The sequence below is a fragment of the Ptychodera flava genome, chromosome 8, assembly GCF_041260155.1.
Source record: "Ptychodera flava strain L36383 chromosome 8, AS_Pfla_20210202, whole genome shotgun sequence".
Lineage (NCBI taxonomy): Eukaryota > Metazoa > Hemichordata > Enteropneusta > Ptychoderidae > Ptychodera > Ptychodera flava.
Window position 1 is genome coordinate 29543748 of NC_091935.1, and position 24428 is coordinate 29568175.

At 36.5% G+C, this 24428-nt stretch overlaps 1 protein-coding gene across 1 annotated transcript; it reads right to left on the bottom strand.

Moving 5' to 3' along the window:
* Positions 1-254: 254 nt before the first annotated feature.
* Positions 255-24216, bottom strand: LOC139138994 (holocytochrome c-type synthase-like). Its single transcript, XM_070707673.1, has 5 exons — positions 24092-24216; positions 20742-21022; positions 19013-19287; positions 18530-18613; positions 255-1136 (listed from the first exon to the last, which is right to left on the bottom strand). Exons 2-5 carry the CDS (start codon positions 21006-21008, stop codon positions 878-880), a joined length of 885 nt encoding a protein of 294 aa, XP_070563774.1. The 5' UTR covers positions 21009-21022; positions 24092-24216; the 3' UTR covers positions 255-877.
* Between the last annotated feature and the right edge of the window lie 212 nt (positions 24217-24428).

Sequence of the window (24428 nt, forward strand, 5' to 3'; positions counted from 1 at the left end):
AGCCATTTCTGACAGAATGAATGAACACACACAACATAACACACATATACTTGAAGACCAGTTGGGATCTGCAGGAATTTTCATGTCAACCATGCATAAATTTGTCATTTTTTTACAGTTAGCAATCCATGTATGATGGCCATCACCAGAAACTTGAAAGGTCGGATATCTACGGCATCCATGGCTTAAACATGACAGTCTGCAGCAAAATCAGCTGTTGATAACTCACTCATACTTTATGAAGACACAAAATATTCTTTTATGCTCACAGTAAAATTTAATTGGACTTTGCGATCATCTATTTACATGTTCAAGTAGATATTAAATGTTGTACAACCTTGATTTATGAGTAAAAGCTATGAGCTCAAAAGAGAACACGCAAAGTAGTTCAGTATTAAACACAGCAAAGAAAATATTTCTAGTTTGCAAGTCATGAAGATTTCATTGGCAAGACTCACAAAGCTTGAGAAAAGCTAAGCAGCAATCTGCAATGCATGGACAAACTTATTTGTCCGTTGAGGAAATGAAGAAATTCAATTGACGTATTACCTACAAAATAGAACACTTAAAACAACAAAGCTTGTAATGGAATTCTGCAACCAGAAACATAACACTGGGCACTTGGCATGCAAAGTCATGGAAGTATTAAATGCAAATAACGGGGGTCCTCTCTCTTTTAGAATTTTATCAACAGTAAAGTTCATTTACTTGTCACACTTTGTCTGCAAGTGATTGGACGCTTTCATGTTTGCACTGATTATGTTTGTGCAATGTGTAAACTAACAACTGAGTCTAAATGTTTGTTTACAGTTGCCATGGTCTCAGGTGGGGGGGGGGCAGGTTGCCATGGTTTCAGCTGGAGGACGTTGCCATGGTTTCAGCTGGAGCTGACACTGCTCTGTTCAAGTGCTCCTCCTTCTTCCTGACTTCTGCCTGCAAACCTCCACCTCCAGTAGGCAACCTTCATCCTGTCCCACAATGCACCTGGTGAGTCCAAGGCAGGTCTGACATCCAAGACGGTGAACCTGCCCGTGTCTGTGTCTATGCTGCCCCCGTCATAGTAATCGATCACGTAGCGGACTTCCTTCCCACAACGATCAACTATCCAATCATGGCGGTCAAATGGTCTCTCGTACCTACAGGGAAAGACAAGCTTGAGTATAAGAGCATGTTTGCGTAGCAGTCGCCACACTTGTGTAGCTTTAAATATTTCACGCAAACTTAAATTGAATGAATTCTTTGTCTCCCAGCAACTTGGCTATCAGGATTGCTGATACAATCAAGTCAAGCAGAAACATAAATCCCAACTGAAGCTATCAAATGACTGTTATTTCCTAAGGTATCATGCCTACCACTGCCTCTTTTCACAGTGCATTTACTTCACAATTACAATTCCCAATCTGTTTTCCATCTTTGAAAATTACAAACGTCTTGCATTGCCTATTTTCAAGTTGCAACTGAATGTGACGTGAGCACTTTGAAAGTCATATATGTAGTGAAATATCCTGCCTCAATTTTTTTTGCTGAGAAACATCAAGTAATGAGTGATTGAGAAACAACAAAAAGAAATGCCGAAAGTATATATTATAAGTACCTTCCGTTTTGTAGATTTCGGTCAACCTTAAACTTGATGAACCGATTTGCAAATAAAACTTTTCTTGACATAAAACTATTCTATGGCACTCAGATAAGATAGTTCAGAAAATACATTATTGAAAGTTCACTGAAACTAGGTTTAGGGCAAATAGATATGCAGTACATGTGTTAGTTATGAAGACATTCAGGTTTCATGAGATGAGTTTTTCTGGAACACAAAACAGCTGGAAGCCGCTTATCAATGCAAAAGGTCACAGATGTGGATTAGTGTCAATTTTGAAGAGGTTCTGGGCAGGCATTTACTGGTCAACACAGATTCCACTTCACATTTCAATTTGCAGAGGGTATACTGCAACCAGAAGCTTTCCATTGATTTCAAAACCCTGACAACAGCCCTATGAAAGCTTGATTTCTGTAATGCACGGTATAGCTTGGCACCATATTTTCACTGATGTCTAGACCCATACATATCAAACTTTGGGAAGTACAAAAGTTGGGTAGATGCCTTTGAGGTGATATGAAGGATATCTTTAATACCACACAAGTTTGGATGAGTTACAGAAGTAGCAGAAGGGGAAGAACAGACACCTGTACTAGAGATAAAATCAAGAGAATAATCAAGAATATAATCAAGAATATAATGTTGTGTGTATGATAAGATTGAGTTCATACATGTGTCTTCATGAAAATATAGGTTTATGTACACAAGATGGCATGTGAGTTGGTTCCTACGATCAATGTCTGGATTGACCCGTGATCGCTCTGTTGCATTAACTCTGACCCATCAACGTTGGTCCATAAAGAAACAACAATAAAACAGTTTCCATACTTGACTGATTCAAGAATACTATCTGAAGGTCAGTGATTTCTGTGAGGCTATTGCAGAGAAATCTCTTAGTCCAATTACAGTAAATAAGCTTCCCTTTATAAAAGTGATCACAAACACTGGGTCATGGGGTCAAGGAGCATGCTCACCAGGAAGCATTACATAAAAGTTAGCACATCCCAGTTACACTTGTTTTTTCACTGCACCACATCTGAGTATCCCATACAGCTGGCAGATATCAATGCACTTTCAAGAAGCTGGGGGTCATCATGATTGACAGAATATGAACATGTCGTTTCTGATCCTATGAAGTTAGATTTTATTGACACAAATGGTTGAATAAGAGACACAGTGTCTATGCGGGATGCAGAATCAAGTATCTTTGCCCTAATATATCGATACCTGCTGCATTATATGATCAAACACTTGTAAGTTATCAATGGTTACCTGATAATTTTTAACTAGTTTTCTAGTCTTGTACACAATCCTCTGTTAATACAATGGTGTGACAGCCATAATTCTCAACAGTATATTTGATTTGAGGTTGATTGTGCCCGATATGGTTTCCCTCAAATGCCAATCTATGAACATTGGCAGTTGTAAGATTTATGAGGACGGCCTGCAGAATGAAAGTGCATTCCTTTGGTTGCTGTTCCTGAAAGCAACAATTTGCAGTCAGTATGGATCAATCTCAATGGCATAATCAACTTGTGTCACTGTCACTGCCAAATGGGAGGCTGGTATGCCAAGACATACTGATATGAAAAATTGTAGAAAATTCTATCACAATCATGAATTTCCTATCATTCATATAACCTGTTGAGGAGTAAAACCACCAATCACCATAACATGTATGTCCACTTCATGGAAAGGGAATATAATTTGCAAGCTTCCCTGCAAATTTATACAATCTTCTGAGCAAATGAGATGCCACAGACTGATCATCAAGATGCTTTGAGTCACAAAGGTAGATGACAAATCATCTGGGGTGAAACACAATCCTTTTCCATGTATCAAGCATTAAACAGACTGCAGCTATAATTTTTGAAGATTTTTTCACTATTTTCACGTGTATGTCAATTCCAGAATTTTGCTCTATTCCCCAAGGCATGTTGAAACACCTACCCATTCAGCAAGTCAACATGGCAGGTTTAAATGTAGAGTGTACTGTCATTGTTAACATTTGTATCTGAGTCCCTACTAGAATTCACATGTCAACAATAATCATGCAGTCTTTACATATACAGGCAGAGTTGACGAGCTGAATCAATACTGTGTATGCTGAAGAATGTGTATCTGAACAGGCTATGAGGAGTAGAACAAGAAAGTAGTGAAAAAATCCTGAAAAGTTACTGCCACTATACCTTTAAAAAAGAACACCTAACTTAAGGTAGTATGCACCTCGAAAGTGAAAGACTAAAACTTCAGCTCAAACTTTCCTCAAGGAATATTTCAACCATTCTCTTTCAAAATCAGGAATAATATTCGGTGGTCACGGTGCAAATTTTGGTACTAGAGACACAAATTACTCAAGATTTACAATATTTGAAATTCAAAATGGCCGCCATCCCTGTGTTAACTCGATGGAGAAAAATAAAATTTTTGATCTTTGAAAAACAAGTCATTGACAATGACATAGTCCCCACTTGTAAAAGGAGTATTAGTCTTGATGGGCAGGAAAATGTGGTCATTAACAAGTATCACTGGAATGTATAAGTTCACATCTATGGGCACATAGGTCTATGTCATTGTTCCCAATTTGAAACACATGAGGCATGTCTAAGTTATGGTTCTAAATCGGGAAAAAAGATCAGACCTCTAGCTGTGTTGGCCAGCCAAGAAATACATATGTGCATAATAAATGAGGTACGAGATGTGAAATTTTAAGGTCTAATATCCTATCAAAATTGAAGTGTACAGAACTTGTGGTTACTGAGTTATGTATATATATGTATAATCAAGGTCTAAGGTCATCAAGGTCACGTGACATTTTGAAAAAAAAATTGTATTGCTAAGTTATCCCTATATACCAAAAATCAGACCTCTAGCTCTATTGGCTCGCTCAAAATTAGATATGCGCATAATTGATGAGGTACAGTATGTGGCGTCATAAGGTGTCCAATCATACCATATATGAAAGGTGTAGCACTTGTGGTTACTGAGTTATGGACAAATATGTATATTTGAGGTCAAAGGTCATTGAGGTCATGTGACATTTTATCAAAAAAGTGTATTGCTAAGTTATCCCTATATACCAAAAATCAGACCTCTAGCTCTATTGGCTCGCTCAAAATTAGATATGCACATAATTAATGAGGTACAATATGTGGCATCATAAGGTGTCCCATCATACCATATATGAAAGGTTTGGCACTTGTGGTTACTGAGTTGTGGACAAATATGTATATTTGAGGTCAAAGGTCACCAAGGTCACATGACATTTTGTCAAAAAAATTGTATTGCTAATTTATCCCTATATACCAAAAATCAGACCTCTAGCTCTATTGGTTTGCTCAAAATCAGATATGCACATAATTAATGAGGTACAATATGTGGCGTCATAAAGTGTCCCATCATACCATACATGAAGGGTGTAGCACTTGTGTTTACTGAGTTATGGACAAATATGTATATTTGAGGTCAAAGGTCACCAAGGTCACGTGACATTTTGTCAAAATATCTGAGATATCTGCGTGAACGGATGGACTCACGGATGGACTCACGGATGGACTCACGGATGGACATGACCCAATCTATAAGCCCCCTGGACTTCATCCATGGGGACTAAAAACTGTGTCACTGCATCCTTTTTGCAATATGAATACGATGAGAAACTAAATTTTTATTTTTCTTGGCCTTATACATGGGAGTCTATGGACTGCCTTATACATGGGAGTCTATGGACTGCCTTATACATAGGAGTCTATGGAGACTGCCTTATACATGGGAGTCTATGGAGGTGAAAACTAAAAAGTCCTCTAACACGGCCAAATTTGATCGCATTGTGAAACAAATCGACGTGCATCTGTATGGGGTAGGGTACTATCCTTGTGCAAAGTTTGAAAGAAATTGACCTGGGCATGTCTGAGATATCTGCGTAAACGGACGGACGCACGCACGGACGGACGGACGGGCATGACCCAAATTATAAGTCCCCCCGGACTTCGTCTGTGGGGACTAACTAAGAGGGTGAAAAGTTTTCCAACACCAAGAGCCTTAAAAATGAACCCCCACAAGTGGTAGATCAGAAAATAATTGTCAGAGCTTGTCCTGGGGCGCATTGTACGTTAGTGTAATTCATCTCAAAATTGAATTTACCTGTTTTTATCACATGCACAAGCCAAGTTTGTCCTCTCTGAACAAAAAATACGGGATTTATTCTCTGGTCGTTCTACGTCACAACAACCCGCGTCTATGTCATCAATTTTGGTGCGTCGGACCTTTTTTTTGTCGATCTACGGTGTGCTCGTAAATATGTAGACAAACAACATGGCGGCCGATGTTTCTCCCACGATCAAAAGTCATGTAATGAAATCGATATTTTCACAGACTACGACATCAATAATCCGAACAATGTAAACACAAGAGTGTACCGCCTGTATATTCGGAAGGAATTACGTGAATAATTTGCGTAAACAACGAACTCGAAGCTGGTAGCGTATACCGTGGGTTCCCTAGGCATTGCAAACAGGGTCAGGCGCAACGTTTACAGTGTTCACGCCGTCGAGATTCAGTCGATATTTGTTCCCGCAAAATAGCGTATCTTCGTCTGTGATAAATTTCTAGGACTATGCTATCTTTGAAATAGAGTGTAACTTTGCGGAAGGTAGCCTACGTGTAGACCGAGAGCTGTCATTTGCTCCACACACGAACGAACGTGAGCGCTAACGCACACGACGGACGACTGAAAATGATTGACAACTTGTGCACGGCGTATTGATATTTATTCCTAAAGTAGTTCAAGAGTTTAAACGCGGAATCGTCATGGAAAACTTATTTTATCTTGCAAAAGATAACGAATTCTTGGCTTGTGCATGTGATAAGTATATTATTCCCTAATATTTTTCTTCGTTCAGCTCGGAAAATACTCGTGACGTAATGACCGTGTCACCACTCGTCTTCGACTCGTGGTGACACGGTCATTACGTCACTCGTATTTTCCTTCGCTGAACGAAGAAAAATATTAGGGAATAATATCTAAATATTCACTATTAATGAGAGTCACAAATTGTAATGTGTTCAAACATAAATAGTTGAAACATAGGGCCAAAGTCCCTGAAGCTACTATAGACATGGATACAAAATTAAGTATGAAATTATCTCACTAAGGTCATCCTAGGAACTTGTAAACCAAATATTAAAGCTGTCTGACCAGCGGTTTTGAAAAAACAAGCGACTCAACAGTTGACAGAGCTCTGCTGTGTTATGTAGAGAATAACCTTTTGTGACACATGTATTGATGAAGAAGGTGGATATCTTTGATAGCTCATTTCAGGATGGCCTGACCAAAAATGGAAAAAAATTCCGTAAAAATACAGATTTGCATATTTCATCAGACTATATTAGTCTATAATAGCAAGTAAACGAGAGTTAATTACATTCTAATTAAAGTAAACAAGACTTGCTTAAATCAAGATTTACGTCATAAAAAAACAGCATATCTGTCAGGTTATAAAGAATCTTGAGCTGGTTATCTTTTAATATCAGTATTTTCATCCTATTAACCAAGGACATTTTAACTTTCAAATTAACATTAGTAAGTTCTGTTGAATTAAAGTTGAGACTGTATGTACTCAGAGAAAGCACACTGAAGAGACAAATGTTTGAAATTTAAGAAGTTCAAGGTCATCAAAAGCATTATAAGGAATCATGTTACACTTTCATTGCACTGTTTACACAGATTGCATAATTGCTATAAATAGCACATGAGGAATCTTACAGCCCAGCTTTACCATAAAAACCCTATCACTTTGACCACTCTTTTAATTGACCACTCTATTTTTTTCCTCAAAAAGTAATCTTATTTTATCCTTACCAAGTCAACCATAAATGGAAATTAGAACTTTCTCTATCTCTATTTATTTGACCACCCTATCATGACAAACTATTATGAGCAATTTCTTTTAGATAACATAAATGGTGGTTCAGAATATATCAAAGTTGGGATTCAGGAAAGTTGCCTTTACATGTTTTAATCCTCAATTCACTATGAACTGTCAAAAAAGTTGAACTTTCTGATAATTCCACACTAAAATTATTTTGGCTTTGATGATTTCCTAATTAATTCAATTATTTAAAATCATATTAATTATTTTTTCTGGGTGAATTGATAGGGTTTATACAGTACAAGAATTACATACAATGTAAGTCAAACTTTGACCAAAAATGACAAAAAAATTCCTTAAAAATACACCTTTGCATATTTCATCACAATTTGAACAAATCTAAGTTGGGTTATCCCCAGGGACCTGTACAAATAACAAAGCTGTCTGACCAGCGGTATGATTATGAGAAGAAGATTTTTACCAAAAACGCCTTTTTTGGCATTAATTTGCCTATTTTCAACAATATCAAAAAATTAAAAAAAACTTTCTCAAAATCATATTTTCCATCTACACAACAAATATCAAATCAGTAAGTACTGCGGTTCTCAAGATATTTGAGTGGACCGACGCCTCACAAACGGACATACATACATACATACATACATACATACATACATACATACATACATACATACATACATACATACAGACTGACGACGGACGGATACCCATCCCAATAGCTTCTATAGACTATAGTCTATAGTAGCTAAAAAGCAATCATATAGAGTAATCCTCAATGTGATAAATTATGCTGCCTGTCTGCGACTTTTTTTGTATGATCATATTTCAATAGGTCCCGCTGAAACCAACTTTATGCAATCATACTTGTATTTATAGTTTTCATGTACAACCAGCTGTCAAGCAAAAAGCTAACGGCATCCTTAATAACTGTATGATGATCCACATGTATCCTGCATTAAGCATCTGTCTGGCAGATAATGTACTCAGATGATGGAATGTGGTCAACTCCATGTAACACTAAAACTTACTGGCAGCTTGTTAAACATCTACAGACGAATACATGAGACCCCGCTGAGAAGGCTGAAAAGTATCTGTCCTGACAGTTGATGCTTCCAATGCAGTTATTTATGCCACATAAAGGTTTTCAGTGCGAGGTATCATAACATGACAAATTAATGCCAGATCTCTGATAAAAAAAAGTATACTGACCAATCCCCCATTTCCCTGTATAGTGGTCCTACTTTGTCACAGAAAACAATAAAATTGGGACAAACCATGGTGGTGAAAGGCTGAATAAACCTATACTGCTGTGGAATGTTATAATTACATATACAAATATATAAATATAAATCGCAGTCATCAAAAATTCAGAAGACCTTATGCCTAATATTTTAATACTGGAATTATTGATGTGTGTGCATGTATCACACTATATTTACTCCAAATTTAAACAAGCACATGATGTTCATACGATTAAATGACAAGGTTGGTGTTGAGGGTAGTTTAATCTTGTAAGTTTGTTAAATTTTTATAGGGTTCCAAAGTTGGTTTGCCAATCTAGGGTTTCATTTGGTATGTTAGAGCAGCAGATTGAACTGATGTTAGGCACTGTATTGCATGCACCGATGTGGGCAAAAATACAGAGTGTTCACAGGAAAGTGTGCCTGCATTATTGCAAACTGGCTTTAATGGCTGATCAAGTTGAAAATGCAGCATCATATATCATTTGTGTATGCTTGTGTATGTGTATGTGTCTACATGTATTTCTGCCTGTCTGCACATAGAGAGAAATTAGGAGCTAGAGAGAAACTGGTATCTAACATCCAGTAATAGCCCAAAGAGATCTTCAGTTCATTCGTTTTTTATCCTAGATGTAACCGGCAGAGCACAGGTCAGGGTTATTGACAGCTCATGACAAATCATGAAATCTATCAGCACCCAGTCACAGGAACTCAAGCGTGAATATTTACTCAACCACTGGGGCTAAATGGACCACACAGAAAACCCAAAGTGGCAGAATACAACCTGTATGGTATGATACCTGTTCTGAAGGTATTTGATCACATGGGTCTTAATAAGGAGGTATACAATATTAACTTTGACCCCCTACTCAGAGTGTGGCAGATTGGACAAAAAACAGCAAACAAAAGGTTGTACGAACGCTCTATTACCTACATTGGAAATGTGAACTAAAACGTCGTATGTTTGAAAAAGTTTTTGCACAGAATGTGCAGTTCATGATATGTAGATATTCACCATTCAGCCATTGGTTATTATAATTGTCAGTGGATTTACAATACTTCACACATACAACACTCAGCACTGCACTTTGCATTTCGTGAATTCTACTGTCACACATTCAGAATTTGACACAAAAAAGCAAACAATGAATCAGCAAATATCAAAATATGCAGACAATAGAATATCATGACTGTCTCTTCTTTAGATATTTTTATAAATCCTTCACTATAAGAGTCTACCATGTTTGAATTCCTCTGAGTTTTGAAGATAATCGATCAGTCGTAACAAAACGTTTCAGCTTTTCCTTCTCATAATTTGAATATCTTCCTTGCTCTGAAATGACAAAGAGTCCTCGACTGTCTAGAATCTACAAGTTCTCATTATTCTAACTGAAGAACTTATTTCTGTTTCATAAATGCATTTTAAAATACATATGTTTACAATTCTTTGGCAACACAACTAATGGCAAGGATATAATTGTTCCTTGTACAGTTTTATTTATATACCTGTGAATGTTGCCGATTGTTACAGGATTTACTGTACTGACAGTAACTCCACGACGGTAATGACAATAGCTACCAGGTACCGTTAAGCCTCTTGAAAAAGTTTCTCCCACACTGTGCCCTGAGGACAACATGGTGAGAGGAAGGCAAAGGTGACATACGCACATTATGTCCTCAATATAACAAGCAGAATAGAAGGGAAAAGTGCCAAACACAACTGACTCACTCAAGTCCACAGGTGTCTTTTCAAATGTTATGCCAAAGTATTGACATGGTGTTGAATGCCTTAGGTGAAACACTCACGAAGTGTGTACAAATTCATTGGAAGGACTTTGTTGTGAACAACCATCTATGTGACTATGCTGCATGTGTAAAAAATATATTTCTAGGTCTGCTGAATCCATCCATATTGGCCTTCCAAGCTAGCCACATTTTCAGTTAATGCTTAAGGTGTTACGTGACTAGAAAGTTAAAGAATTAAACTTTTAAGCTCAAACTTTCCTCAATGAATTCTTCAATCATTCTCTTACCATATCAAGAATAGAATCCAGGGTCACCACGCAAAGTTTGGTATAAGAGAAACAAACTACCTGACAATTACTGAATTTGAAAATTTAAAATGGCCGCCCCACCTTTTGTTTACTGTATGGGGTAAAATAAATTTTTATTTTCAAAAAGCTTCAGCGATGAAAACTACTCCAAGAGCTCTAAAATGAACCCCTCACAGGGAGAAATTAGAAAGAATTGTAACAATTTGAGAGTCTGAATATCTGTCCCCGAGGTTCATTCTAGTTTAACCTATGCCCACTGCTGGCAGTTTCCACAAGAGAAAGTTTTGATGGAATTTTTCGAGGGGATAATAAACACAGACATAACAAAGTGGTCTGTGTTTTTTGAGAAGTAAATAACTGCAAAGGCTGCATGAAAATATGTCCTTAGTTTTCAATTTGGGATGACATAGAGACTTAGCACACAATCAGCCTGTATGAGTAAAACATATAAAAGACATGATTCTCACTACAACGACTCAACCACCACATAACTCGCAAAAATAACAAGATACTTCATCACTGACTCAACTGCCATGCAGACAATGTCACGTTTTTTTACTGGTCCAATTTCAAACAAACAAGAACGCAGACAGTTGAAAGATTTATGAACAGTCAAAAAAGTGTGAATGACAAACAAGAGTGAGGTTTCGTGTTTTTGAAAGTGAATAACAAAACAGATCATGATGCTACAAATGATTGTACATTGTTGGCAGAGAGCGAGAGAGAGAGACAGAGAGAGAGAGAGAGAGAGAGAGAGAGAGAGAGAGAGAGAGAGAGAGAGAGAGAGAGAGAGAGAGAGAGAGAAGAGAGAGAGAGAGAGAGAGAGACAGGGAGAGAGAGAGAGAGAGGGAGAGAGAGAGAGCACATTCTCTACAAAATGTCATTTATGTTATACCACATCACCAGTCAAATTAAAGGAAAAGCTTGTTTGCTGGCTTTATGGATGGAGATATATTTGTTTAATCCTTGAAGGCCAAAACCCTTACAGCGTGTACCGGTAGCGGAAATTTCGGCATGTTACAAAGAAGTCAGCCCTGAAAGGGTTTATGCAGTAAACGTTTAATAGCTGCAACGTTAGCTGCAGCTGAAACACAGCATGCATTGTCTCTAACTATAAGTGTCAGTTCAAGTGATACTAATTTTGGAAGTAGTGAGCTTGAAAGTTATGTCATACTAAGCTGAAATCTTTCTGTCATAGGGAAGTTGATAACAATAATGTTATCACAATCCCTTTGTGATAATTTCAAAGATATCCAATCTTGGTCAAATTAAATGTATATCTAAATATCCTGGAGAAAATCATTATGTAGATTAAAATGTATGTCACCAAAAAGACACTGACAATCCTTGAAAATTATAGATAATTTCTTCCACCAAGCAAAGGCATTCTTTGATGCATTCTAACTACTCTTTGCAGGTTAATGCACATGAAGCACATGAAAATTGTGGTGAAAGACTGCAAGGCGCAATATTCCTAACACCACATCAACAGCCGTTAAAAGCACCACTAAGTCGTCAAAAACCTTACTTTAAGAGCTTAACATCCTAAAAAGGTAGCAAAAGGACTTCACAGATACTTGCTGAGGTAGCAAAGTACCAATTTAACTTAAAGAGAAGGAAAAAATCCACTAAGAAAACCAATACTCTATAGAAATCTAAATAGTGGAAAGGTCAGAGGTACTAGTCGGCCATCAAGGTCGTATATTGTATAATCCCAGGGTCACACACATTAACCTACATGTATTCAAGTGTTTATGTCTTCGAGGCATGTGAACAGTGACACAGGAAATAGTTTGGCCTTTGAATCGAATTCTTGATTGCTCCTGCTTCTTGCATCTCGCATTCACAGTATACATTACCCTCTTGAAATACTGTGGAATCATTCATTTTTTATATACAATCTTATTATCAAGGGAATCAGTATTACACATCACCACTGTCCCAGTGTGAATGTTGGAACACTGAAATTTCGTAATTTCATTTTTTGTTTTTGCAGTAATATCACAACAGTGCATTAATTATTAGACAATTTCATTAACAGATCATGATTTTATGTGTTTCATGTGATGAAGCTAGGGACATCGAGCACAGGATTGAATCCTGAACTGGTTCAAGCAATAACACCATACTTTCTTTTTACATTTACCACCACTGTATTTTGTTATCCTTAGAAGGCGGTGATGTATGAGTGTTTATCATTTTTAGCTCCCATAGCCATATGTATATATGGCAATGGAAGCTATTCTTATAGGCTAGGAAAATGTCTGTATGTATGTATGTCTGTATGTCTGTATGTCTGTATGTCTGTCCGTCAACATCAAAAACTCCAAAACCGCTGCACATTTCATCTTGATATTTGGTGTGTACATGGATGATGGGCTGTAGATGAGATTTTGTTCAAATGAAGTTGTCATTGCCAAAAATATGCAAATTAGTGCCAAAAAAGGCGTTTTTGGTAAAAAATCTCCTTCTTCATAACAGCTGGTCAGACAGCTTTGATATTTGGTATACAGGTCCCTAGGGGTAACCCGACTTGGATTTGTTCAAATTGTGATGAAATATGCAAATCTGTATTTTAAGGAATTTTTTGTCATTTTTGGTCAAAAATTTATTTCATCAAAACCGCTTGTCTGACAGCTTTGATATTTGGTATACAGGTCCCTAGGGATAGCCCAACTTGGATTTGTTCAAATTGTGATGAAATAAGCAAATCTGTATTTTTAAGGAATTTTTTTGTCATTTTTGGTCAAAAATTTATTTCATCAAAACCGCTCGTCTGACAGCTTTGATATTTAGTATACAGGTCCCTGGGATAGCCCAACTTGGATTTGTTCAAATTGTAATGAAATAAGCCAATCTGTATTTTTAAGGAATTTTTTTGTCATTTTTGGTCAAAAATTTATTTCATCAAAACCGCTCGTCTGACAGCTTTGATATTTGGTATACAGGTCCCTAGGGATAGCCCAACTTGGATTGTTCAAATTGTGATGAAATAAGCAAATCTGTATTTTTAAGGAATTTTTTTGTCATTTTTGGTCAAAAATTTATTTCATCAAAAGCGCTCGTCTGACAGCTTTGATATTTGGTATACAGGTTCCTACAGATAAACTAAATATGATATACAGAATATATGATGAAATCTGCAATTTTGTATTTTTGGTGCAATTTTTGCCATTTTTGGTCAAAAAATGTGTTTCTCAAAAACTACTTGTCTGATGCCTTTGATATTTGGTATACAGGTTCCTGGGGGTTCTCTTAGTGTGATATAGTGAAATTTGATGAAATCTTCAATTTTTGTATTTTTGGGTCAGTTTTTGCCGTTTTTGTCAAAATATTTGTTTCTCAAAAGTTACTCATGTGATAGCTTTGACATTTGGTATACATTTTTATACATAATTATGATGAAATCATCAATTTTGTATTTTTGCAGCTAATTTTGCCATTTTAGGTCAGGCCATCCTGAAATGAGCTATCAAAGATCTCAACCTTCTTCATCAATACATATGTCACAAAACGTTGCTCTCTTCATAACACAGCAGAGCTCTGTCGACCATTGGGTCGTTTGTTAGCTCCCATAGCCATATGTATATATGTTTACAAGTTTACATTTATTGAAAATCTCAATTGCCACTGAGCAGATTAGATGAAAAATTAGCATGTAAGTACTTTGGGCTGACCTGAAATGATTGTGCACATCTTGGGTCAGTATCATGGACTTGCTATTTTTCATAAATTTTTTTGGAATTTTCTCCCATTTTTGGTCAAAAAATCTTCTTCTCTGAAACCACAAGTCTGATTGATTTGAAACTTGGTATGGAAGTGCATAGGAGTGACCTTTCTCAAATCTGGGCAAATCGTGGTGAAATTTGCATATTTGCAATTTTTGGCTATTTTTTTCATTTTTGATGAAAAATTTTTTTTAACTCTGAAACCACACGTCCGATTGAGTTGAAACTTAGTGTAGAGGTTTTTACGGGTGACGTCAGTAAGATTTGATCAAATTCTGGTGAAATTTGTATAATTTTATTTTATTGGGGGAATTGTTTCTATTTGTGATAAAAAATCTTTTAGCTTGATTTTAGCTTGTTTTGATAACTATATGGGAGCGACCAGTGACATTGTCACTATTTTTAAACTCACTCTTGCTAAAGCTTTCACGCTAGGCATTATGCTAATTTTTAACTCTTACAATCACAATTTTACTTGCAAACCCAAATTTGTGAAAAAATGAAATGCAATTTGGAAATTCAAAATGGCTTTTACATGTTTAGATTGTGTGGGAAGCTTTCAACTCCTAAAACTTAGGTGATGTGGCATGGCTTGAGGACTTAACACTGAAAGCAAATGAAAATTGTAAAGTATTTTGAGAAAAAAAGAGTTCATGAGAGATGGACAGTTTTCACACATTTAGAATCCCTTATGGCACAAAGATTGCCAGCTCAGCCAACCAATTTCTGTATGGCTGGTTAAACTGGATAAAATCTTCACAAGTTGAATGACATTTATGATCTCACTGATGATAGGTGACATGCGTGTCCTATATTATTAAAGAGTGTTTTTTATAGTCAGAGCAATTGTGCTGATTATTGAAAGGAGCTACAGAGAGACAATGTGTCTCTAGAAAATATATAAAACCAATTTACAGGAAGACTGTTCAGCGACTGTGGGGGTGAGTTGATGCATTAATATGAGTAACGCAGAACATAAGCGTTTCTTATCAGGTCCATACGTCTGCAAAAAGCAAGTGGGCCATTGAGGTTGAGTCTATTGAGACAATTTCAGGAAAATCAAGATAAACTTGGGTTGGTCTATTAAGTTGTCATGCGGTGTATGAAAATGGTGGCAGAAATATTACACGAACATTTGTCAAAGATTACCAAATTTTTAAATTTTTGATTATCTGTCCCTCTGCTCTTGGTCTCATGAACCTTCAGTATGTTCATGTTGTGATTAGTAATCTAAATGATCTCTTTATATAAACAGATGATGCAGCAGTTGCGAAGTTTACTGTTCCGCCATAGATCTGTTGACAGAGTCGTAGACATTTTCAACCCTTTGATGCATAATTTTTCTGACCAAAATTTTAGTTTAACATTTCATTAATTTTTACCAACTTTTCCGCAATTTTTTGTATAATTTTAGACCAATCCACATGATTCCTAATTGGCTACAGTTTTTGACCAAAATTTTCAAAAAATATCAGAAAATTATTGTCTGGGTGATATTTTATAAAGGTGACAAAAATTGACTTTGGCATTCAATGGGTAAGGTAAGGTCAAGTCATGAGAGTTACTTTCTTTTGTTATTGTTCGTTTGTTGTCAAGGTTTTCCTGTACACTGCCTGGGACTGGAGAGATAAGACAGCGGATTTAACCTTTCTCTGTTGGGGTCAAACCTCTCTCTGTTGGGGTCGCAGTATGGAAACAGGAAGGCAGGTATCAGTTTACCGAAGTCTCTTCCCCACAGCAATATTGCTACTTCTTTTTCATCATTCACATGACACTAAAACTCTGATACCTGGAGCTTTTGTCGGAACATGTAAACATCCCTGCATTTCAGTATTTAGATCAGTCTGCTGCACCCGTAATGTGCCTGTTTACATGAAACATCTGTGACATTTTCGTGGTAATAAATATCTCTGCAAACAAATTTCAAATAATCAAGGATGAACTTGTACAACTTAACATTTCAAATTTCATTCCATATCACAAGGAAATGATACATCCCTCACAATAATATACATCAACATCCAAAGGAGAGTGCACTCACGCACATTTCAAACAGGATGATGGTGCAAATAAAGAGATAACAGATAAAATGTACACCTGTTATTTGTTTAATCTTGCCATTTGCAAATGAACATGAATAATTTGGTGGATTTGAAATACTAGTGGTTCTGAGGAATATCAGTGACATTCACTGAAACAATAAAAAAACATCTGATGGTTCCATCAAAGTATGATGGCGAAAAACACAGTCAGTCCCAACAAAGCTTCACTATCAAGTTTCTGAGTAAAGAGCAATAGCTTTTGGCCAGCCCTGCATAAGCAGTTTTGTTTGAGTTTGTCATGCATAATCCTATTTTTTCTGGGGTTAAGGACATCATACAGTTGTCATTTGTTGTTTTGAATAAAATCATTTTCAGTGGCCTTGATATATTTATAGTTTCACTGCCGGTACTTTGGTGTCCAGTCTATTTCTAGTGATATCAATGCATGCAGCTGCCATTAAAAATTGAACAATGAGGATAAACAGGTCCGACGAAAATCTCACAGAGAGAGCATTCTTGGGAGTCATCACTTTTCTGCTACTCAAAAGTGCCTGGATATTCAAATACGTAATTATCAAACCATGAACTGACAAGAAGAATAAAGCTTCACATGCACACACACAAACACACACACACACATTTTTCATCCAAGTTAACCAGTGGCAGCTTCTGTTCGTCACTTTGCTGTTATACACTACTGAAATCACCTCACTGAAATCATCTTGTACTTCAACTAAGCATTTCAGTAACCTGGTTTTTTTTGTATCTTCTTTTTAAGTGACACTCATCCTTTTCTCGTATTGTTGCTATGACGTCAACTCTTTGCTTTGCATCAACCTCACTGACGGAAACCTTCTTGATTACGATAGTTGTTATAGGTTTACTTGACAAAAAGGGGCTACATATGAATTTTGATATATATTTGACACTGAAGAATTGCATTAATTAAATGTCCATATCGAGTAAGCACTATTTTCACACAACTGAAGATACAATCATATTTAGCGACAGAGTAAATATCTTCTCCAATATAACAAGAATAGCCAAAACAATCTGTTTCTTGTTCTTTATTTCAACACCGTTTCAAACAGTTCAGAATAATTCATCGATTTTAAAAGAAACATAACATAAACCTGATGACTCATCCACCTAACATATATTTCTGGAATGTCCATATTTTGAGAACGCGTTGATTTTTCTTTCTTTGTAAAAGAGACACTATATCAGATGAAACACACTATTTATCAATATGACTTCAAGTTTTGAAAAGCAGCTGTGGTTATCAGTATGAGTTAGGCATACTGAGACAAAACATGACTAAAGCCTTCAATAGAAGTCTTTGTGTATAGGATAAACTGGCATCAAAATATTGAGACACGTCAGGTAAAACAATGTCAACATAATTAAAATGGCTGGGCCTTAATATGCCCAATTCAGCAAAAGTATGGCGAATGCCTGGTTTTTGCACAACAGCTGTTTGGCTGGCATTCAAGAGAAACCTAGATTTAGTTGACAACTGCATATTACACCGATATAAAATACTGATTATCCTTAATCTGTATTCACAGTCACAACTAATAAGGATAGTTAACCACAACAGACAGCATCCTCCCCAAAATGCTATATTTGGCATATTTTGGTAAAGTGTTGTAAGTCCTTCAAGTATGAAAAAAGCCCTAGGACATTCACTGGTGTGGATGGAATTGGCAAAAATATTTATTAAAAGAATAATTGATCTCTGTAAGTTCAACAACTTGGTCAACGACAACACAGATGGTGTCATCATCAATTATGCGCCATATCAGTGACAGGCATGGATTTTTTTGAGAAATGCTGCTTGAGGGCGCTATAGCTACAAAAACTCTTTGACAAGCCCCCAACATAGGTCTTGAGATAGTGACTGTTTAGTATTCAGTTTATAACAAAATCTGGTACCCAATTAAAATTTCAATAAATATTCTCTAGCTGATACTCACCCCAACCAACAGCGAATCCTTGCTCGTGGTGAAATATCACTGTATCTACCTCCAAACCTCTTAAGTCTGGGGTATCCACACTCCCTGCATACAATGAAGTATAAAGGTGAAATTTCATTTGCTGAAGATTACGCTGGTTTGCATGGTTAATGACTGATTTGTGACATATGCTTTTTCTTGCTTTTGACAAAATGAGTTGGAAGAGTTAACTGGAAATCATAGCAAAATGTACACTGGGACTAAACTGAACAAATTTAACAAATCAACATAATCCTAGGGAGTCAAGTTCCTCAACAAAGCTACATCAAGACCCTTACATTGTAAAGAACTGGGTTGTTTCCATAAGGAAGAGTAATCCAAGTGTTCTACAGGGGTACCAAAGTCATTGTTACAGATCTTGCTTTGTCAGTCATATTCAACAAACCTTGGACTGACACCTGTTTTTGATACCGGGTGTACATGAAACAATCGCATATCACTCACTTTGCATGTAGCGCCTCCCACTTCAAGACTTCCTGCCAGGCGTCTTCATTGTTAGTGTTGTGTATTCTGATGATGAAGTCCATATCTTCCTGTGTGAGTGCATCTTCTTTCCATCGCCATCCTTTCCGCAACATAGCATTCCAGAACATCTGTGGAGACGGATATACCCATTTTTCACCTGGTTTCTCCCCAACCTTTGGAATGGTTGACACCTCACGATTTATTGATAAAGAGAATGGCTGATCTGGGGCTGGCTGCTGATTTGGTGGTGGCATCTTTCAAAGAAAAAAGAAAGTACAAAAAAATAGTGTCATGCCATTTCAAGATAGAATGTGCATCACAGACAGATATTCACGCTCTCAAATTTTTTACAATTCTTTTCTGATCTACCCGTGAGGGCTCATTTTGAAGCTCTTGGAGTAGGAAAAATGTCACTCTCTTAGTTTTTTGCAAATTTAAAATTTCATTTTTCTTCATGGATGTAACACAGGGATGGCGGCCATTTTGAATTTCATATATCAGTAAATGTTCAGTCATTTGTTTCTTCACGGTTACAACCCCTGCTTTTTATTCTTGATTTTGTACGAGAATGGTTGAAATTTTCATCAAGGAAAGTTGAGCAAAAGTTTAAGTCTTTCACTTGTCAGGCCTATACTACCGTAAAGGAGAATATTTCCTTTGATCAAAAGAATATAAAGATGACCAAATCATACTACATACACATACTGTTCTATCCTGAGGTTTAGATAAATTCAATCTTTCAAAATACTTTTTTGACATCAAATTTGACTTTCATTAAATTAATATACAATAAATTCACAGCGGTTTTGACGCCAGGTGCCTAAGGCAAGACCTTAGTGTGAAAAATAACACATACAACCCTGCAGAAAAGGAGTTTTTACATGTGTTGTCACATTCAATAAGTCATGATGTGAAAATGTTCCATACGATGTAAATTCTTGATCACAAAACTACAATTAGAAAATAGTTTGCTCTCACGTGTTTAATATTATTTGCAAATTCCAGGTTATGTCAACACATGAGAACACACTGGCACACATTATAAACAGTCTTTGGCAGAATGTGGTGTGCTTGATTGTAAATTTGGTTATTGCAATTTGACTGTAAATTTAGTAATAAGGCAGATTCAAAATGTCAAGAAAGAGAATTACTGCAATATTGATGTTTTGTGCGTAAATAAACTCTGGACTTTGTCACACTTTCAATGTTGAGTATTCAATATTGTGATTTCAGAAGCCAAGTCATGTTACTGAAATTAAGTATTGAGAATCATTATGGTAACACATGTAGATATAATGTACGCAAAATGAGAGCTTTAAGTCTCACTTTGGTAGCTGGGAATCTGCTAGTAGCATACAAAATTTTCAATCATCTTCAGTTGATTCGGAAACAAAGATTTTCAACCTAGTAATGATTAGACAAGGTTTGTATTTTACTGTCAACTTCTTGCTGAAATGTGCTATTGCACTTTCTGGACAAACATATGAAGACAGCCAAATCATCTCCTGTTGAAGAAGGACTATTCTGCTCATGCAGTTGAGATTTGAGCAGTGATTTATGTTCAGTACTCATGATCAAAGTCTAATGCACACTCGCTGGTAAATCAGACTCACTTGAAACAATGTACGTTATGCACTTCATTATAGTCAATAATTTGTTGTAAATGTAATTATATAGTTCTAAAAAGATTGAAAAACTGCAGCCTTACAAGGTTATCTGGGTTGATCTCATCTCCTCCCTGCTTGCCTGCATGCATAGGGCATCCACTTGGAGGTCTAGCGCCCTCACCCTGTGACATCGGACACTCACTGGCAAACATATCACTGGCTTTGATGCTCTTTGCGGCTTCCTTCAACTTCTGTGGGTCACTTTTCATCATCGGTTGGACATGATCACCTGCCTCTGGTGACTGCACCGCTTCAGTTGTCACTACAGGAGTGGCAGTATTTTGTTGGGTAGAATTTGATGCCCCCATGTCCACTCGATGCCCTAAGACAAGATATCAAAAGAGGCTGAAATCATTCATCCACATCCTTGCATATAGACAAACTATCACACACAGTGATTACTAGTCTCTGTGAAGATAATTTACTCATTTGAATAGCCATTGGGTTTATGTAGCTACAATTTGTGAAAATGTTCTATTGATAGAAGCTTTGTACAAATAACACATCTAAAGTTACTGCTTGGCCTAGAAAAAATACTCAGTGTGCAAAAATTTAGCACTGAAAATGCATACATGTGACAAGAACTACATATTAGCTTTACAAAGCAATTTGCTCTTCTATATGGTGATAAATGTGATTGTGTAAAGGTACAGTATTCCCTGTCATTCTGCTTTGAAATACAGATTACCCAATTAAACATAAGAAAGATCGTAAACAGCATACCCTATAAAGAGTATAGACACACATGTATGCTTCAGGTTTAGTTTCCTAGGACAACTTGAACAATTTCCCTATCATGTTTTGGTGACAGCAAACTTTGGAAGAAAACCACGAAACATTGTTTCAAAACTGAATTTCGGTAAAATTTTACCTTTGCACTTGTTTTCAAAGTTGACCATTATTATCATGGTGAATTATCACTGCTTCAAATCTGTCTAAGTTATGAGCTGAACACATTCGGGGTTCACTACTCTACAATCACATCCAATTCTGAATTGGTGAAGTCAAGAATTAATACACTGGCTAAACACTACACCCACAGTAGCTTAACACATCCCAAGCTGACATTGGTGCCCATGGTTTAGAATCATTATTGTTCTACCATTTTCTTGTATACAAATGATGTGCGACCCACCATACTCATTACATCAGCCTTTTCTTTATTGTGAACATGATATTAAGTAGGATGTTTCATGAAAACAAAGGAAAATCACTGAAAATTCCTACACATATGAAAGTATGTAGGTACAGGGGTATAAAGAGAGTGTCTTCATTTTATGCAGACTGCCATCCAAACTTTGTTTCTGTTCATAAAATTTCACAGGTATTTTTCATGGCCGTTTCATCATCTGTAAATTACTTAGCTGTACACTACACTGTACTCAGATTGAGGTACATGTGATGTTTGATGTTTATTCTCCAATATTTTCTGAATTACCACAGACTGTGGTAGAATTTCATAATCCCTATGACAGGATATGTTTCTCATATTGAAATTTTTATCGCCATTTAGATGTAGAAAAGGGAACTTTTGGCAAAACGACTTTGTAAAAGTAAAAGGGATTGTGAGAAGGCACTAAAAACTACAAAGGAGTCATAAGTCAAGCAGCAAAGTGAAGGGCAGTTGATGACTTGGAGCCTAGGTAAGGCAACTTCATGATTTCTTCAAGCCGAGGCAATAAATGAGGGAACAAAACAGAATTCTCCGGGAATGGGGGTCAAGATGAAATCAAAGGAGAAAATGAAGGAAGAATGACTGAAGCTACCCTCAGTTTCTCAATGAATGGCAGCAAATGAAATATCACTTTAACAATAAATTGACATAATCAATGTCAATCAATGTTAAATCAAATATATCAATTCAATGATGACTAGCACAGAGCAGTTTCTCTTTAGTTGGTGAGAAGAAAGAACAGATAGGCTTCATTCTTTTCAGTAAATCGTGTACTTGTATCTATCTTTAACCCTTATCCTGCCAAATACATATACCATCATCAGGTCAAGTCGGGTAACACCAGTGGGGCATATGAGCTGCAATATGTAGCATTTAACCCTTCTAGCACCAAAGTCAATTTTTGTCACCCTTATAAAATATGCCTAAGTCAATTTTTGTCAGATTTTTGCCAAAATTTTGATAAAAAACTGTGGCCGATTAAATGTTGTGTTCATTTGGTCCAAAATTATCAGAAAAATTACAGAAAAGATCGTAAAAATTGGTAACATGTTGCCCTAAAATTTTGGTGGGAAAAAATACAGCACTCAAAGGGTTAAACTTCAATATTTGAAGGTACCTGAATACCTATATTAACTATAAATATGATTTTTCCTAACTAAATCTGCTATACTATACCATGCCATGTAGTTGAAAATATGTGTGCTTTTGGTTCAATACTACAAAAGAGACCGAAGATCATTTATTAGGTCTACAGTAATTTCCATGCTGAACTACTCTCAGGAACCTGTTATTTTCTAGTACAATATCAGTACAGTTGAATAATGAAATTACGGTTCCTTCTAAAACAGCTCGTTAAAGAGTATAAGCAGTGTAAAATCTTAAGTCTTCCCTTCAGGGAAGAAAAAGACGAACAGGACAGTGCACTTCAATCAGCCAACTGGAACTGATCTTTCAGCTCAGTTGGAACAGCATCAAAATTTAATTAAGGGACATAGCTCCAGTTCAACATGGATGGAGTGTTTGTGTGAGTGTGTCTGTGAACATTATCTTTTCTCAAGATCATAAATAATCATCATACTAGGTATATGTTTAGGGTCTAAGTTTAGGGTCTAGGGCAGAGACAGTTTTTGCTCTCTTCACAATTTCTGGAGTGACTGTGTTGTGTGCACCTCACTTTTTATCACAGGTGCTTCGATTGTCACTTTGCGAAGCGACAGCCCTATACAACAATTAAATAAGGGCTTCGCGAAAAGACGATCGAAGTACCTACGCTTCTTATAATGTTATCGTACCAATGCCATATTTAGTCATCATTTTAGATATGGCGTTTACTTTTTTTGTAAGACAATGCTGATGTAATATTTCAACAAACAATGTAAGACAGGTAATGAAATAAATAAAAGTCACTGTTTGGCTGTGACTTTAGCCGAATAGTAGCAGTAAAGTTTCGTCATCCTTGCTTCGCACTCATGACGCAAATCAATCGCAAACGCAAGTTCGAGGTCTAGATGCGAGACAACCTTAACCCGATCCTTACACAACTTCTCTCCTATACCTATGGTGTAAGTAACAGTGGCATCATCAAGCAAAGCTGGAGCTCAGTGATATCAGAAAGTTGCCACTCTACTTCTCTTGGTGGAATCACTGCTTACCATGTTCATCGAGTTCAGAGAAAATGATAATTCTCTGTTCGAGAAAAAAATCTTGAGTACTTACCGGACAACTTGACAACAACAAGTAAGAAGTATATCGCGTGTTTGACTCAGTAGCAGCCGAATCTCTGGCTCTTCTCTTGCCCTGACTAGGAGAAACGTGCGATTGCAATTGAGCGTGCGCAAACGAATTATGTAAGTCCTCGTCCATTGTAGGATAGGAATGTATGTCTCTTCGAAATATTTCTTTATGAATGGACTATGTCCAATGTTCGTTTTTATTATTGACTGATTAGATTATTTCAAATAAAAAATGATTTAAAACAATTAAGGTGAAATTATAGCATAACAGAAGGAAGGAACATCGTTTTTAAAGATCTCAGTGTAATGAACCAACGTTC